This window comes from Diadema setosum, chromosome 7 (genome assembly GCF_964275005.1).
Source record: "Diadema setosum chromosome 7, eeDiaSeto1, whole genome shotgun sequence".
Taxonomy (NCBI): Eukaryota; Metazoa; Echinodermata; class Echinoidea; order Diadematoida; family Diadematidae; genus Diadema; species Diadema setosum.
Genome location: NC_092691.1, coordinates 37000978 through 37016454, shown reverse-complemented (window position 1 = coordinate 37016454; position 15477 = coordinate 37000978). Strand labels below are relative to the sequence as shown.

The window sequence follows — 15477 nt, the reverse complement described above, 5'->3', positions numbered from 1 at the left end:
GGGGCAATTTATGTATACGTACAGCAACAACTCACTCCCCTCCATTTTCGATTCTATGTTTCAAAGAAATCAATCATTCCATGACTATCCCACTCGACGTTCCAATGAATTTCACTTACCTCTCTTACGAACGATTCTTGCTAAGAACACACTTATTTATACTGGCCAACGTATTGGAATTTTCTGAATAATGACATAAGAAATTCACCTTCTATATTTTCATTTAAAAGGAGATTAAAGTTGTTTCTATTGCAATGTTATGTTCCTACAGAAGTGAATCAGCCTGATGGCTCATTTTATTTTTTTCCGAAGAATTTTGATTACCAATAATATACTCTCACATATTTTCTCGTCCCTGTTGTCCTGAGACTCTTACTGAGTAGATTCAATTCTACTTGTAGTACCTCCGCATCTATTTCTCTCTATTTTTCCATATTTATGTATCCCTTCCTCGCATCCCAATATTTTTTCGACATAGTTCTGTCGAGGATCGCTGGATCTGTTTTTCCTTTCTGTCCGCTGTATTGTCTTCCTATTATGTCAACCTTGTCTCGTTCTGTCTTGTATTGAAGTCCCCTTTCATAAGTTTTGTCGTCTCAGCCTCGTTCAATGTTCATTCGCCTGTGTATGTGTGTCTGTCCGTTACTCTGTCTTCTTATTGGGCTTCCAGACCTTTTTTTTTAATCTGACTTTATTCCCGATCTTTTTTCCCCTTTTTGCATCAGTTCATTTTCTATTGACATTCTGTACGTGAGGGGCCCACATTCTACAAGCATTGCCTTTTTAGTGGGTCCCTCCATTTTTCGATATTTTGTGTAATGTTATATCGTCTATATCACTTCATTCAATTTTCATTACAACATTATTTGTTACCCCAAGGTTCCACAATTATGTTCTCTTTTCAATTTTACTTTGTTTTGATTATGTAACCTTATTCTCTGTTACCAATGAAAGTGAAATGTTTATGTTCTTTTCGAAAAATGAAATAAAGTACCGTCATACAATATAGCATTATATAGTAATCACATAGGCCTATTTGCACAAATACACTGATACAACACACAAAATAATGTAATTGTACACCCACACAACCTTTGCAGCATGTCTTCTATATACCGCCGTTTGACAAATACACAAGGCATAATCATATCCGCGATCATGAACACAGCGCAACATGTCAAACCTAGAGATACCGCAAAAATTCATCAAAAATGTCTTTCAATTTCAGTCACATATAGGTATAGGCCCTTCTAATGTTATTATTGTCATTTCTTTATTCATTTTTTTTTTTGTTAAACCATCATTATGATCGTCAGTATCAGCATTCTGACGGACAGCTCTCCCACAACGTGAGCACGTTGAAACGTACGTGTTTGCCAATTTGACAAAGAGGGAGAGAGAGAGAGAGAGAGAGAAAAGAGAGTGGAGTCGCCACCAGCGTGTAAAGCAATAACGCTTTCTGCATGATCATCATGCTTGATATGTTCAGCAATGACTCTGATTTGCCATCCCGAATAGATGTGAATGAAGTACTAAAGCGTAGCACGACCATGAGCATGACCTTAATCATCTAACTGACTACCTCTGACTCTCTCTCTCCTCTTCCCCTCTCTCTCTCCCTCTCCCACCCCAATTCCTCCTCTCTCTTACTCATTTTTGTTCATTATATTTCATTTTGACTCAGATAATAAATATCTTGTTTAATTATGCTGGAAGCACTGATCATAGTATTTCAGTAATTAACCAGCAGGAAATGACCTTGATACCTTTTTATCTTGCTAGTGAATACTTCTGCATAACAAAACGATTCAATAATCAAGGAAGCTGAGACTAGAAAGCGATCATCTCAAATCACGAAGTCACTGACCAATGCTGACAGTTTCTGTTAACGTCAGCTCGAATGAATTCATAAAGAGCAACTCCAAGACATATTCACGTTGATTTTTTATCAAAGCAGTCTGTAACTCCCCCATATAAAACTAAAAACAGAATGACAGAGGTTTCACCAAATCATTGCGCTTTGAAGGATCAGTCGTTAAAAAAACAAACAAACAAACAGTGATATTACATTAGCCTCAACCACATAATTCAGATGATGATGATGATGATTTGGTGATACAGGTCATGTGGAAGTCTCATAAGCTTATATTCTTCTCGAGTCACTACACATGTCCTGTCAAGTGCAGAGCGCAGGATCTGGCTTTGGTATTGAAAGTCTCCAGATCATTGACAGTATAAGCTTATATTGACCTATACACACTATTAAGCCTAAATAGAATCCCTCTGCCGAATTACAAACACATTGAATCGACTAAATTACAGAGTTGCGACCACTATCACCATTCCGTGAAATAATGTAAGACTTCAAGATTCCTCAAATTGTTCATATTTGATGAAGTTTTTACCACATAAATGATCTGCTTTGCTCAACTTATTACAGTAAACTTAAACAAAAACAAAAATGTAAATTCGAATGACAGATATGCTGTATATATGCTTCATGCGTTTATTCCCATACACGTACAATTTCATTAGTTTTTAAAAAGAACAACAAAAATATCAAACATAATTAAATGGCAAACATAAAACACTGGAAACACATAGATAATTACGAAGAGATAGATAGGCTTAGATATACTTATATTTCAATGACCGGAAACACCAACGTGTAAATTCAGGCTAGTGAACGTTAATGGCATACGAGGGTAACTCTATGATAAACCACAGACTATGTTCGGTATAGGAAACAGGTTGAAGCATTATTGTAATCTATACGGTCATCATAATACAGGTTGGAAAGGCGACTTGACCTATCAGTTTTGATTATGAAAATAAGTACCGTGACTTGGATTACTGCCACTATGCACAACAGAAATGACCATCAGAGTAAAGATTAATTTGGTAGCGTTTTTCGCAAGACCCTAAGAGTGTTATTACTCAGCGTGTACATCAGTGAGTACCGCTAATACTACTATGTAGTACAGATAATGATCAACTGATCATTGGGTGAGGAAAAAGTAACAGCTCTGCTGTTTTAAATGCCTTACACCATTGTTTACAACAACATTTATACACCTCGAGCGTTTGAATGATTTTTAAATAAATAAAAACGCGGTGTAATCAACATATCGTGCTGTTATATACACATAGACGATGCGGATACGTGAACGACGATGATACACGGATATTGTTCCATCATACTTTCACTTGCGTCTACATTACAGCGATCAATTTTCACGTCTGATTCTCCGATGCGAAACCGAAAATGACTTAAGCCAGAGTGGAGAAGAATATAATTACGAGGCTAACTGCAACAACCAATGAAGAGAACGAATGAATCTAGTCTTTGGTCACGCCAAAGAATTAAACAACGAAACTTGCTGGAGTACAAAACTCTCAATTGCATTTATTCTCAGTGAATCACTATGATAAATGTTTAAGCCAAGGGATAACAATACTCCGAATCGAACTCTTCTCTTTTCGGTCTATATCCCTAGACACGTGTGATGACATAGAACCTGTCCTCGATCTCTTGTAGACGCCTGCAACAATGTTTGTATGATATGTGGGTTTTTATGTGTTTGCATCTATAGTGTGGTCTAAAATTTGAGCGCTTTACTTGGGTGAAATTAATTGATTCGTATGTCTCCAGTCTTCCAACATGAGGTTTCCGACTGCAAGGGACATTTTTCCTGTACCTGTCCGTCTCCAGCAAGAAGATTTGTGCCCTATGAGTATGAACATGATTTTGTAGGTCCATGGTATGAATGTGATGATTCGAGCTGCCGTTGAGGGTGACATCACTCTGTCCCGAAAGTGACACAAGATGGCAATACGAATATGAACCTTGGCAAGGTCTTCGGACTATTTTCTGGCTTGCCAAAGATATTGCCACCACTCACGAAGTTGCTGTCCAAGCCTGAGAAACTCCATCGGAGTTCATACGATGGCTTAAGATGCCCTCACGAATGACAGGAGGTTTGTACGATCTTCATCTCGATTTTGGGACAGTGGATGTCTGCATGGAATCACTGCTTTTTCGTGTAAATAGAAATACACGGATAAAAGAATGGATGCACAATACAGTACTTCGTGTTGACTACTTGCGATAGTGTATGCGATAAAATACTATTCTGGATATGGAGACGCGGTAAATAAAAGCATCCAAGAGAATGTGAAAAGAAGACAAAGTGATAATATGACCTCATCCTTGAGACCGGAAAACAAGCTTGTAACATCGAGAAAATAAAAGCGAAACTATATTACGGTTTCCATGGTACCATCATTGGTTTCACCGAGCTATCGCGTGTCTGCGGGAAAACAGTTTATGAAAGATTGCGGAAGTGCTTCTCTCGCAACGAAGAGAGCATAAACTAGCTATCAGCAAGACCGTGCACGCGGTGTTAAGTTATTCTCGACTACTACTTTCTAACACTATCGACGCCTTCCACGCTGCGTAATTACCTGTGATAATGAGAGACAAATTTGTGAGCAACGAATTAACTTGAAAATTGCAGGGAACAGTAGCCCAAGGACGCTACGGACATACAGAGGTCAGAGGGTGTCTTTCGATCTTTATCGAAGATAGTTCTTGATTACAAGTCTACTTCAAAAAATTCACCTGGCCAGGAAATCATTGGGGTTGGTTCCTCGTATATATTACAGATGCTGAAGTTACTACAGAGGAAGGAAACATTCAGGTTTCATGTCCGATGCCAGCGGAGCGAAGCTAATTACATTGTCGTAGAGCAATGTCACATTTTGCGCTGGGATTTCCTGGTAAGGATGTTTCTGCTTCATAATTTTATCATGCATAAAAGTGCGTCTTGAGAGGATCCGCGCTCATGACCATGCTCACCCAGCCAAGAGGATTTCGTCTTCAGTTTTGGTTGCTCTACGTTATTGTGTATTTGCCTTTCTTCCAAAGAGGAGATGTACATGTGATGCATAAGATATGCAACGGTACTGCGGAGGGTCCTCGTTTTCAAACGTATGTATTTTAGCGAAAGGGGAAGGCGTATTTACATCAACGCCACAAATTGCAACATTTCGTACATTCGGTTTGTATCACCAGGATACGCTACTGTGGAGTGAACGGGAATATGGCCAGCGTAATATGTATTTGTCTCGTGGTGATAGCGGTCATTGCAATCATTTGCATCGGTCTGTACGCATACTTCAATAGGTCTAAGGTGCGAAGGTGTATAAGAAGGAGCCGACATCTCACCTACGCTCTGTGGACTAACGATACGTCAGCAGATGACGCCATAATAGACTCTACCGAGAGCATGGAAGACAAGCAGTCGCGATCGGTTCAAGTCTCCTTGCACAGCAGCGACACAGCCTTGTCTGTCGCGGAGCGCGAACAATCAAGCAACGTCGATTTCGAATGGGACTCCTTCCAAGCGTCGAGCCAGGAACCAGAGCTCCAATCGCCCGTTGCTGCTGCTGAGGCGACATTCGACTTTCGCAGACAAGAATGCGTTGACGTCGTACAATCTAACTCCTCGTCAGAGAATGCACCGAGTGGTACTTCTAGTACAGCTCGAGAGCGACATGACATTCGAGGCGACTGTAATGATCTTTCTAATTCGTCTTCGTCCTTCTCGTCGCTATCCTCGCTGTCCATATCATCGCTATCTTCTTGTGACTACTTGGAACCGACTGGTAATGGACAAGTGTCTCTTCCAAGAGATCACCCGGACGTGAGCGAGAACTTGACAAAGGATGGTGGGAGTGCCATAACGCGAGATGGTTGTGGTCCTGTGGGGATAAGTTGATCTTTCTACCAAGGAGCTTAAAGCTAAGAACTCCCTCCAGCAATTGCTCCCAGAGTCCTTCTAACGCACACATTTACCCAGTCGGGTCAAGAGGCTGAATGAAAAAGAAGTACATGACAGAACACATCCATTAACGCGCAATGCCAATCAATGAACAGCTGTTTAGCCAGTCTTCCTGCTTTGTGACGTAATAGTTGACTTAATGCGGACGTGTTATTGTAATTTTACAGTGAGAATTGACACATGGTTTTGGAAACCTGAAGTGATGTTATTTTTATTCTAAACTGCGCACATTTTAACTTGCTGGTAATTCAGTAAAAATATGTCAGCTTTCTTACCCTGAAGAAGTTGCTATTCTGTAATTTATCGAAGGGAATGATTTCCATGTTTTTGCTACAGGAAGTTTTAAGTTTCCTGTGTTTGAAAGCTTGTTTGGAATAATGAAAGAATATAATTAAACACAATGAATTTTCTCTCGACGTTGGTTAATTGTGAACAATTGAATTCCACATACAGAGGAATGAAAAAGTTTTTTTTTTTCTCTCTCGAGTAACGGATTTGGTCGATGCAATGTGTGTTATTTGAAAGTTGTCCAGCACCACGTCTTTCAAATACACATCATATTGATTATGTAGATGCACGTCAAACAGCTCAAAGTGCTATGCTCTAGACTGTATTGTCCTAGGTAGTCCCCTTATAATCTTCTCTGAAAGTCCACAATGACTAAACGGGGCAAGAAGAGAAACATACGGCACGAACACATTAATGTGCGAATAATTGATCGTAATTGGACATATCACTTATTTTACGTCTGAAATCACTTGACTTTTAATATAGTTTAAGTCACATCTTATTGCTGTTGGCAATAGAAATGACAATCGTAGTTTATGTACTGGCTGTTGGTAGATAGAGTACTTTGCATCTTCGTCGTAGCTTTACTTCAATATTCAAAATGCGTTGAACATTGAGCTCAGGTGATGTCACATTTAGAACGCCAGACATCACGTTTGGCCTTAACAACGGCGGAAAACTATTTTTGATTTTATAGACTTGCTTGATGCATTACAGGGAATATCAGAACAGTACTACGATTCGAATAGTGTTGTGGTGTCTTTCTTCTTCTTCTTCTTCTTCTTCTTCTTCTTCTTCTTTCTTCTTGTAAGTAAGGTGTATCCATTGTTCAATACATGAGTAGACTGTACTTAAATGAATAGCATGATAATGTCAGCTGAAAATCTTGTAATAATGGTGTTTCATAGCGTAACAAGATGACATTCGCATGCAGCCGCAATATGAAGGGATAGATACTTTGTCATATATCCCAATTAAAGTTGTACATTCATTACATACCTGTCTGTTGACAAAGCATTTGAACATTCATATAGCATACGTTCGTTTAGTGTGAGCCACGTAGCTTACGTAATGATTGCTGAAAAGACTGGTATCTTTAAAACTGACCTAAATTGTGTCCGTCTTCATCGAACTTTGAATTTGATCTTGAAGGAAATAATTAGATTGCTACATTTACCTCTAATTTGTTCTACCTTTTACCTTTCGTCTAATTTGTAGTGACAGTGTATCTGTTTAATCAACTATGGTGTAAGGGGGTAATCGTTTGACATGACCCCTGAAGGCATTTTTTTATCAGGCTACAATCCAAATTTGTTTGTATTTTGTTGTGGTTTATTGTTTGTCTTTGTCTATAAGGCATGATGTAGGCCTCCGAAAACCCGAGAAAAGCACGAAAGTCAAACGTTGGTCACGAATCCATGTAACATGCTACTCTTGCCATTAAGATATACCTATACAGAGAACATTTTCCGTGTATGTATGTTTAAATACGCATTACGAAGAAACTAGTTATGGATCAAGTGAGTTTTAGATGTTTTTGAAGAGTCGTGTGAATGTTCGCTGACAAATGTGAAGTAAAGATATGGTCAAGCTGATCTACAAAGCACTAGCAAATCTTAAAATCTTAAAATGGGACATAACTGCTCTCACAAGTTGGAAGACATTAACTTGAAGATTATCTTATTCACAACCATCACCCCTTTCTGTGGCAGGGACTTTGGACAGTGTGTACAAGGCTATGGGGTTTTACGTGCCTAGCGGCATTCAAAGCACACGAATGATTAAGGTCCATTAAGTCTGCAAAAATTATGCATGCTTTTCCTCATGATACCTCGTTGGATAAAGTGCCCTAACATTATTACGACAGCATTACTTTCGTTGGTTTCTTTTACATCGAAAGTAATATTATAGACGAGTGAGATCACACTTCTCTGAAACACGTGACCTTCATTGTCCATCCAGACTCGTAATAGATGCAGTTTTAAGATGCAAGAACATATAACAAAGAGAAAGAAAAATATAACAACTCACTTCTGGAAAGGTTTGCTATATATGACATACAACATAATATTGTTTAACTACTGAATAAGGTCTTCGAATACGACTGTACAAACATTGTAATTATTCGCAATCCAGTATATACTTTCATTGCAGGCATCGAAAGTGAGAGTCATTTTGAATAGTGTTCACACCACTCAGTCAAAATTAAACCACTTATCTATAGAAAATAAGCGCTTGGAAACCAAAACTGGAATTTAGTCGCAAAGGGAAGCCCATTCACTGTGAGTTCGTGATTCATCTGCTTTAAAACAATTAAACTGAAAGCAATTCAAAACATGGCTATCAAAACGCATTACCATCACGCCAATGACAAGAATAAGAGTTCATGATTTTGTACATGTATATATATATATATATATATATATATATATATATACATATATATATACATATATATATATATATATATATATATATATATATATATATATATATATACATATATATATATATATATATATATATATATATATATATATATATATATACATATATTGTTTGTGTATGTATATGTATTTATATATGTACATACATGTACACATGCACTCTTACTCATCTGCCTTAAAACTATTAAACGGAAAACAAAGAAATGCCAATGGCAAAATAAGAGTACAGTATTGTGTTCAGTTCAGTTCAGTTTATTCAAACCAAATCAAATATAACAGAAAATACAAAACATAACTGCAAAAATTCAGAATGATAGGTTTGGGACCCCAGTGAAGCACAGCTTGTGGTCGGGGGCCCCCTTACACAATACACTCAGTATATGGCAAGGTGTAACATATTTACATGGAGTATAACATAATACATGTATGTACAAATTATACAACATAATAAATGCAGACAAGTACACGTATACCACCTCCCCCATACACAACACACACACACACACACACACACACACACACACACACACACACACACACACATACACACGCACACACGCATGCATGCACACTTCACACATGGCTACCTCATCTCATTTTCTACATTCATGTACCTAATTTCAATCTGTCGAAAAGGTGTCTTTTACACAAAATTTTGAATCGAGACAGTGTAGTGGAATTAATGATATTACGGGGCAACTTATTCCACTCTTTAACACAGACTATTCTGAATGAATTTAAGGTAGTTTGTGCAATGTTTGCAGTTTGAATAAACTGAACTATTGTGTACATGTTATATATACTGTATTAATATATATATAGCAATAATGATATCACAATAGAGGAATGCATTAAATGCCGATTGCCTTGATTTTGATTCAAAATCAGAATTTTCGGGGGCCTCCCCCTTCGTCAGGGATGACAGTGCGAATTCGCACTGTCATCCCTGACAAAGGATTTACACTTGAATATCACAGTGTGCCTCCTATGGTAACATTTTGGCGCATGCATCGAAGTGGTTGACGATTTGAAATATGAATAAATATTGCGTCATATACACTGCAACCTTAAAATGCAGTTATATCCAGACGGGCTGGTCAAAGACGAAATGACGGAAAAGTTCATTGGGCAATTAAATGCGAGCATAGGAATGTTTATACCTGTATCTAAACCAACGCCAGGGACATGATTATATATACAAGATACCCTCTATGGCAGATATTGGTCGTGCTTGAACTTCGCGCAGACATATTTGTGTGTCGTTAATATTGCCTTTGTACACATGTGGCGCTCAGACACAATAGACGATGTAGGTAATCTTTGATCTGAAAACACTCCACTCTGAAGATCGACCAACTCTGCCTTTAAATTTCATCACCTGCTAAACAGAGATACTGGGATAGCGTTACGTGGCAGAAGGGTTAGGAGACTATAAAAGGCATGAATGCAAATGATTTATATGAATAAAGGAGGCTTTTAAGCAGGATTGGAACAGAAGCACATAGGAGGACTCTAACAGCTCTACTTGAGGAAAAGATAAAATAAGGTAAGTCATGTTTCCCTAGCTATTAGTAAGTCTTCAGGTTTACATTATGTCATGAAAAAGAGGGGGGTGACTGAAGGATTGGAGTTTGCATTGACAACTGTGCTTCGCCGTGAGTGTTTGTGTATTCTACCTGGAATTGTCAAGTGTATACCGAAGTCGCCGATGAACTAAAGAATTCGTGCTAGTATGTCGAACTTTTTCTTTTCACTAGGAGCACACGCAGATTGCTGCTATAAAAATGTCCCTTATCAATATCTTTGTAGTGATGGTGTCGTGGTGTACTTGATGCATGCTGCACTTCCGTTCCAAAGGTCCACGATTCAAGCCGTTGAGCAAGAAGCTATACATACATACCATGCTTTCGACCGCTCTCTGAGAGATATTGTGTTGGATTTAGAGCATAATGCACGACGTATTCAGGATGGCAGCAGAAGAGTGGGCACTGTAGCCATAGGTTTGATTTAAGTTAATCAAAATGACAACGTTGTCAAACACTTCGAACACCAGAACGTATGGGGGGGGGGGGAGAGAACACTAAGAATGCAAAAACGTATAGCAACAATAACGGCTTCCATCAGTCGCTCAACTGACCAGTCTGAGTTCCAAATTGAGATTCATATTTCATCCAAAGATTTTTGGACGGTTTTGCCCTATTTTGAAGGTGCTTTATCCGAATCTGGACAATGCCAATTTCTCATCTTTAGGGGTTTTGAGATATTCACATGCCAACATCTGAAATTCCTATATATTTATTTAAATGGTGAAAAGTGAAAAAATGAGGGTTTTTGACATATCTCGAGGGTGCTGAATACGAATCCGATTGAAGCAATTCTTGATTCCAAAATGGTCGTCAACAATTGAAATTTCTATGAAAAATTATATAAGTCAAGCCTGTACCATGTTTTTCATTCCCATTGTTGAAGAAGAAATCAAAGAAATTGTTGATAACCTAAATATTAAGAAAAGTATAGGCAATGATGGTATTTCAGCTTTTCTTTTGAAGAACATAATAAATGAAATAATTTCTCCACTTACTTATATTTTCAATCAATCTTTATCTAGTGGCAAAGTCCCAGATAAAACGAAAATCGCTCGAGTTGTTCCCATATACAAAAAGGGTCCAAAAGAATTTGTGAATAATTACCGCCCGATATCTCTTTTAACCTCAGTTTCGAAAATTCTGGAAAGGCTTGTTTATAAACGAACTCTTAGATTTCTTGTTAATTGCAATATTCTTTCTAATTTCCAATTTGGATTCAGAAAACAACATAGCACAACTCACGCATTATTAGCCTTCATTGATAAAGTAGCTCATGCTTTAGATGATGCTTTCCACACCATCGGTGTTTTTCTCGATTTTTCGAAGGCTTTCGATACCATTGACCATTACATTTTGCTTTATAAGTTAAGCCATTACGGTATCCGTGGAGGGCTTTAGAGTGGTTTAAAGACTATCTCACAAACAGAAAATAATTTGTTTACATAAATGGTTATGAGTCTAGTATAACGTCAATTTCTTAAGGTGTCCCCCAGGGTTCTCTTCTTGGCCCACTTTTATTCATCCTGTACATCAACGATCTCCAAAATTCGTCGCAGATTCTTTCTTTTATTTGTTTCGCTGATGATACAAATTTATTTCTGTCTCACCGTAATCCCACTACCCTTGTAAACATAATGAATAATGAATTGAAATCTGTTCAGTCCTGGATTTACGCTAACAAGTTATCATTAAATGTTGATAAAACACATTATATGTTATTTAGCAATTCTCTGCAGGTTATTCCTGATGATGTTAAGATTAATGATGTTAATCTAACCCGAGTAGATAGTACCAAGTTTTTAGGACTTTACATCGATAGCGACCTCTCCTGGAAAACTCATTTTAATTTTTTAAGCAAAATTTTGTCACGAAACACAGGAATCCTAAACAAACTAAAACATTTTTTGCCCAACCAAATTTTGCAGATTGTATATTCAACCATGATTTCCCCATATCTTAACTATGGAATTCTTGCGTGGGGTAACTCATCCAAATACTTGCTGGATTCGCTTTTTCTTCTTCAAAAGCGAGCGATCAGAACTATTAACCATGCTGGGTATTTATCTCACACAAATGCCTTATTTCTGAAAAATAAGATTTTAAAATTGATAGACTTGTTTGATTATAACTTAGGTATTTTTATGTATAAATTTTCCTCAAAAGATCTTCCTGATGTTTTTTTTTTTTTTTTTTTTACAGATGTTCATAAGAAACAATTCTTTGCAACTGATTGACAAATTGCCCTACATCGACGTGAATAAGCACTGAATTGATCAGTGTTTTTTTTTAGTAGTAGCCATGATAAAAAATTATGGGCGTACATACTCGAGCAGGATTCGAACCTACGACCTCCTGATCACCGGACAGGCGTCATCTCCACTAGACCACCGAGCTTTCGCCCGACAGCAAGTCTTGGTTCTAATCCTTATAGCATGCAGCGGGTACTGCTTTGTTATTCAAATTCATGAATTTATTCCGTCGAGATGTTTTCATTGCAACTGATTGACAAATTGCCCTACATCGACGTGAATAAGCACTTCCACTTCTAGTAAGACCTTTGGTCGTGTCGCATAGCGTCCATAGTTTCCCCTTCTTTCTTTCTTTCCTTTTTTTTTCATGCGGCATTGCAGCTGGCTGGTATATCACATATAGGAATTGCAATTGTTCATGTTTTCCATTTTTCGAATCTTTCCCCGTGTCTACGGAAGCCGGAATGTTTAAACCCTAACATTATGTCGTATTCGTAGAGCAATTGCTATAGTGTGCAGCATGTGGTTACTTGTTCTCATTTTATCACACACATACATATAGTATAATAGTGAGAAGAATCTTCTGTACCCCCGAATATTAATAGTCATTCTCTTTTGTTTATCCTTACTTTTGGTCTTTAATTTTTCCCGTGCTCCTCATCCTGTACCCCACACTAGGCTTTTGTTGGGACCTACACTCAACAAGCTTTGCTTTTTAGTAGGTTCCATCGTATTTCTCTTTGCATCCTTTACTTTGATTGAAAATGACACATCGACCGCTTTGTATTATGTTTGTATTCCTATTTCTTTATGTATGTATCCAAGCTGGACATTCTGTATTATCATATTTTGTTATATCATGTATTCTTCATCGAGAAATACGAAAAATAAAATTGAATTGAATTGAATTGTATCGGCAATGAATTGTAACATTTTGTATCAATACATTTAGTCCTGGTGGAAAACAGGAACCAATGAAATATAAACATCAATACCCATATCCATCTTTGAGAGCCAATCTGATTATAATGCTGATGATAACCTGTATGTAAAGTAAGGACTATAATGTCTGCTTTCTTCGACAGGCTAAACGATTACCTTTCGCAACACTCGACCACCATGGCATCATCACCTGAAGGCAAAGCACGCGTCATGATCTGGAGCACGCCGCGCTCGATCTCGACCGCGTTCGCAAGATCGATGTCGGCTCGAGGAGACACGGAGGTCTTCTGGGAGCCCTACCTTGCCTGCTACTCCTTTGGTCCGGACAGAAAGATACACTGGGGAGACCATATTCCAGGTAAGTGTAAGCATAATGATAACCTAATAAAATTATCTCGGCCCTTTGCCATGTCTTGTATCAGTATCAGTATTATCAGCTTGAAGGACGGATATACAGTATAACCGTGGACAAATATGTTCTTCCTCATCCTTCTTTTTTCAATTATTTTGGGCAGGGTGCTAAAAATGTATTCATATCTGATTTTCAGACACTTTTACTATTCGATGTTTGCTCTCTCGGTTTTCATGGAATGATTCTTAAAAAGTTAATTGTAATCAATAGAGTTGTATGGGATTATTTAGAGTGTCTGTTTCTCAGTTTCTTATGTCTTTATATTTTTTTCTGCTAGTAAAGGTTTGCACCTTTTTATCCCCTCCTATCTTAGGAAGTTAGTATACATACCAAATGACAATGGTAACAGAAAAAGGTATTTTTTTCTAATGTTAAGACCTTGTACAAGACCAAAGAGATAATCTTGCACAGTAAGAACTGAAACACATCTACATCGAAATTTGATTATTAACAACTGACTCTAAAGTTACTAAGGTCTTGAAGGTTGCTTGATACATAAAGAAAAAAAGAACGTTCTACTTAAACAAATATTGGGGGAGACATTGCCAACACTGAAATACTCCTAGAGTATATTACTTTGGTATGCTTTGGAAAACAAAAATTAATATTGACATGTCAAATTCATACTGAAAGTGATGTACATGTATACACTCTTCAAAATCATATAGCACTGTATCTAAAGGAAGTCAATATATACTTTTAAACATCTCTGTCCCTCTCACACACTGCCCCTTTCCATTTTGTTTATACTTTAATTTCACTCCCCTTCTCTGCACCGATAAGCGTTTTTTCCCTTTCTTTAGTGATTACTGTCTACATCTGGAAATAACAACTATTTCACTTGTTTTTTTGTTCTTGCTAGGTATGCTTAACGACAAATACACATACAGCTACATCGACCACATTCTGAGTAATGACTACCCGAATTCGAAGGTTCTCTTCGTCAAGGGAATGATTGAGGGAATCAGAGGAAACTTCGATGTCGTCGACTCCAAGTACAAGCACTCCTTCCTGGTTCGTCGACCCGAGAAGGTGTTTCGGTCCCTGGAGCGACTGACCAAAGAAACTCCCGGTATGCCAGAAGATTTCATGACCGGTTTCAAGAACATCTTCCACGACCTCGAAGACTTCTACAACCATGTCCAGACGAAATTTGGCCAACCCTCACCTCCCATTATCGACGCGGATGATCTCGTCACCCACCCAGAGACCATCCTACCGAAGTACTGCGAGGCGATGGGGATTGAGTTTACACCCAAAATGCTCGAGTGGGACAGTGTAGACCCGAGCCAGCTCAACTGGCATTGTACTGACGTGGGGGACATTGCCAACGAGGAAATGAAGAAGACTGTGGTATTGTCAAACGCCATGCAGAGCAAAGGTTTCGGGAAAGCCCCCGATCCCACGAAATCCTCCAAGCCGTCGCCCACTGTTGCAGAATATGCCGAGCATGCTATGCCGGTCTATCAGAGATTGTATGATCTCCGGATTAAGCCTTAAGTTCGCCTTGTATCCTTGTCTGTTTCTTGTTAAAGATTTGAATTTCCCGTACATAATTATAACAGCGTAAACTTTAATTACTGACCACAGGAGAGTCTGATTATCACCTTTTGTTTTCGATCTCTTACCTTGACCGGGACGCGTATTTTTTTTTTTTTTAGACGGCACAGATTGGGGAAACTAAAACTCTATCGGGGACCCTATCCCTAA

General features: G+C 38.2%; 1 protein-coding gene across 1 annotated transcript; it reads left to right on the top strand.

Moving 5' to 3' along the window:
* Nucleotides 1-13532: 13532 nt before the first annotated feature.
* Nucleotides 13533-15267, top strand: LOC140230917 (uncharacterized). The gene is made up of 2 exons (XM_072311056.1): nt 13533-13713; nt 14630-15267. Exons 1-2 carry the CDS (start codon nt 13533-13535, stop codon nt 15265-15267), a joined length of 819 nt encoding a protein of 272 aa, XP_072167157.1.
* Nucleotides 15268-15477: the final 210 nt, after the last annotated feature.

Excerpts from the sequence above, each read along its gene's own strand:
- LOC140230917 (XM_072311056.1), top strand. The coding sequence starts at position 13,533 with ATGGCATCATCACCTGAAGGCAAAGCACGCGTCATGATCTGGAGCACG. Across the intron at positions 13,714-14,629 it reads CTGGGGAGACCATATTCCAG|GTATGCTTAACGACAAATAC; the intron begins GTAAGTGTAAGC and ends TGTTCTTGCTAG.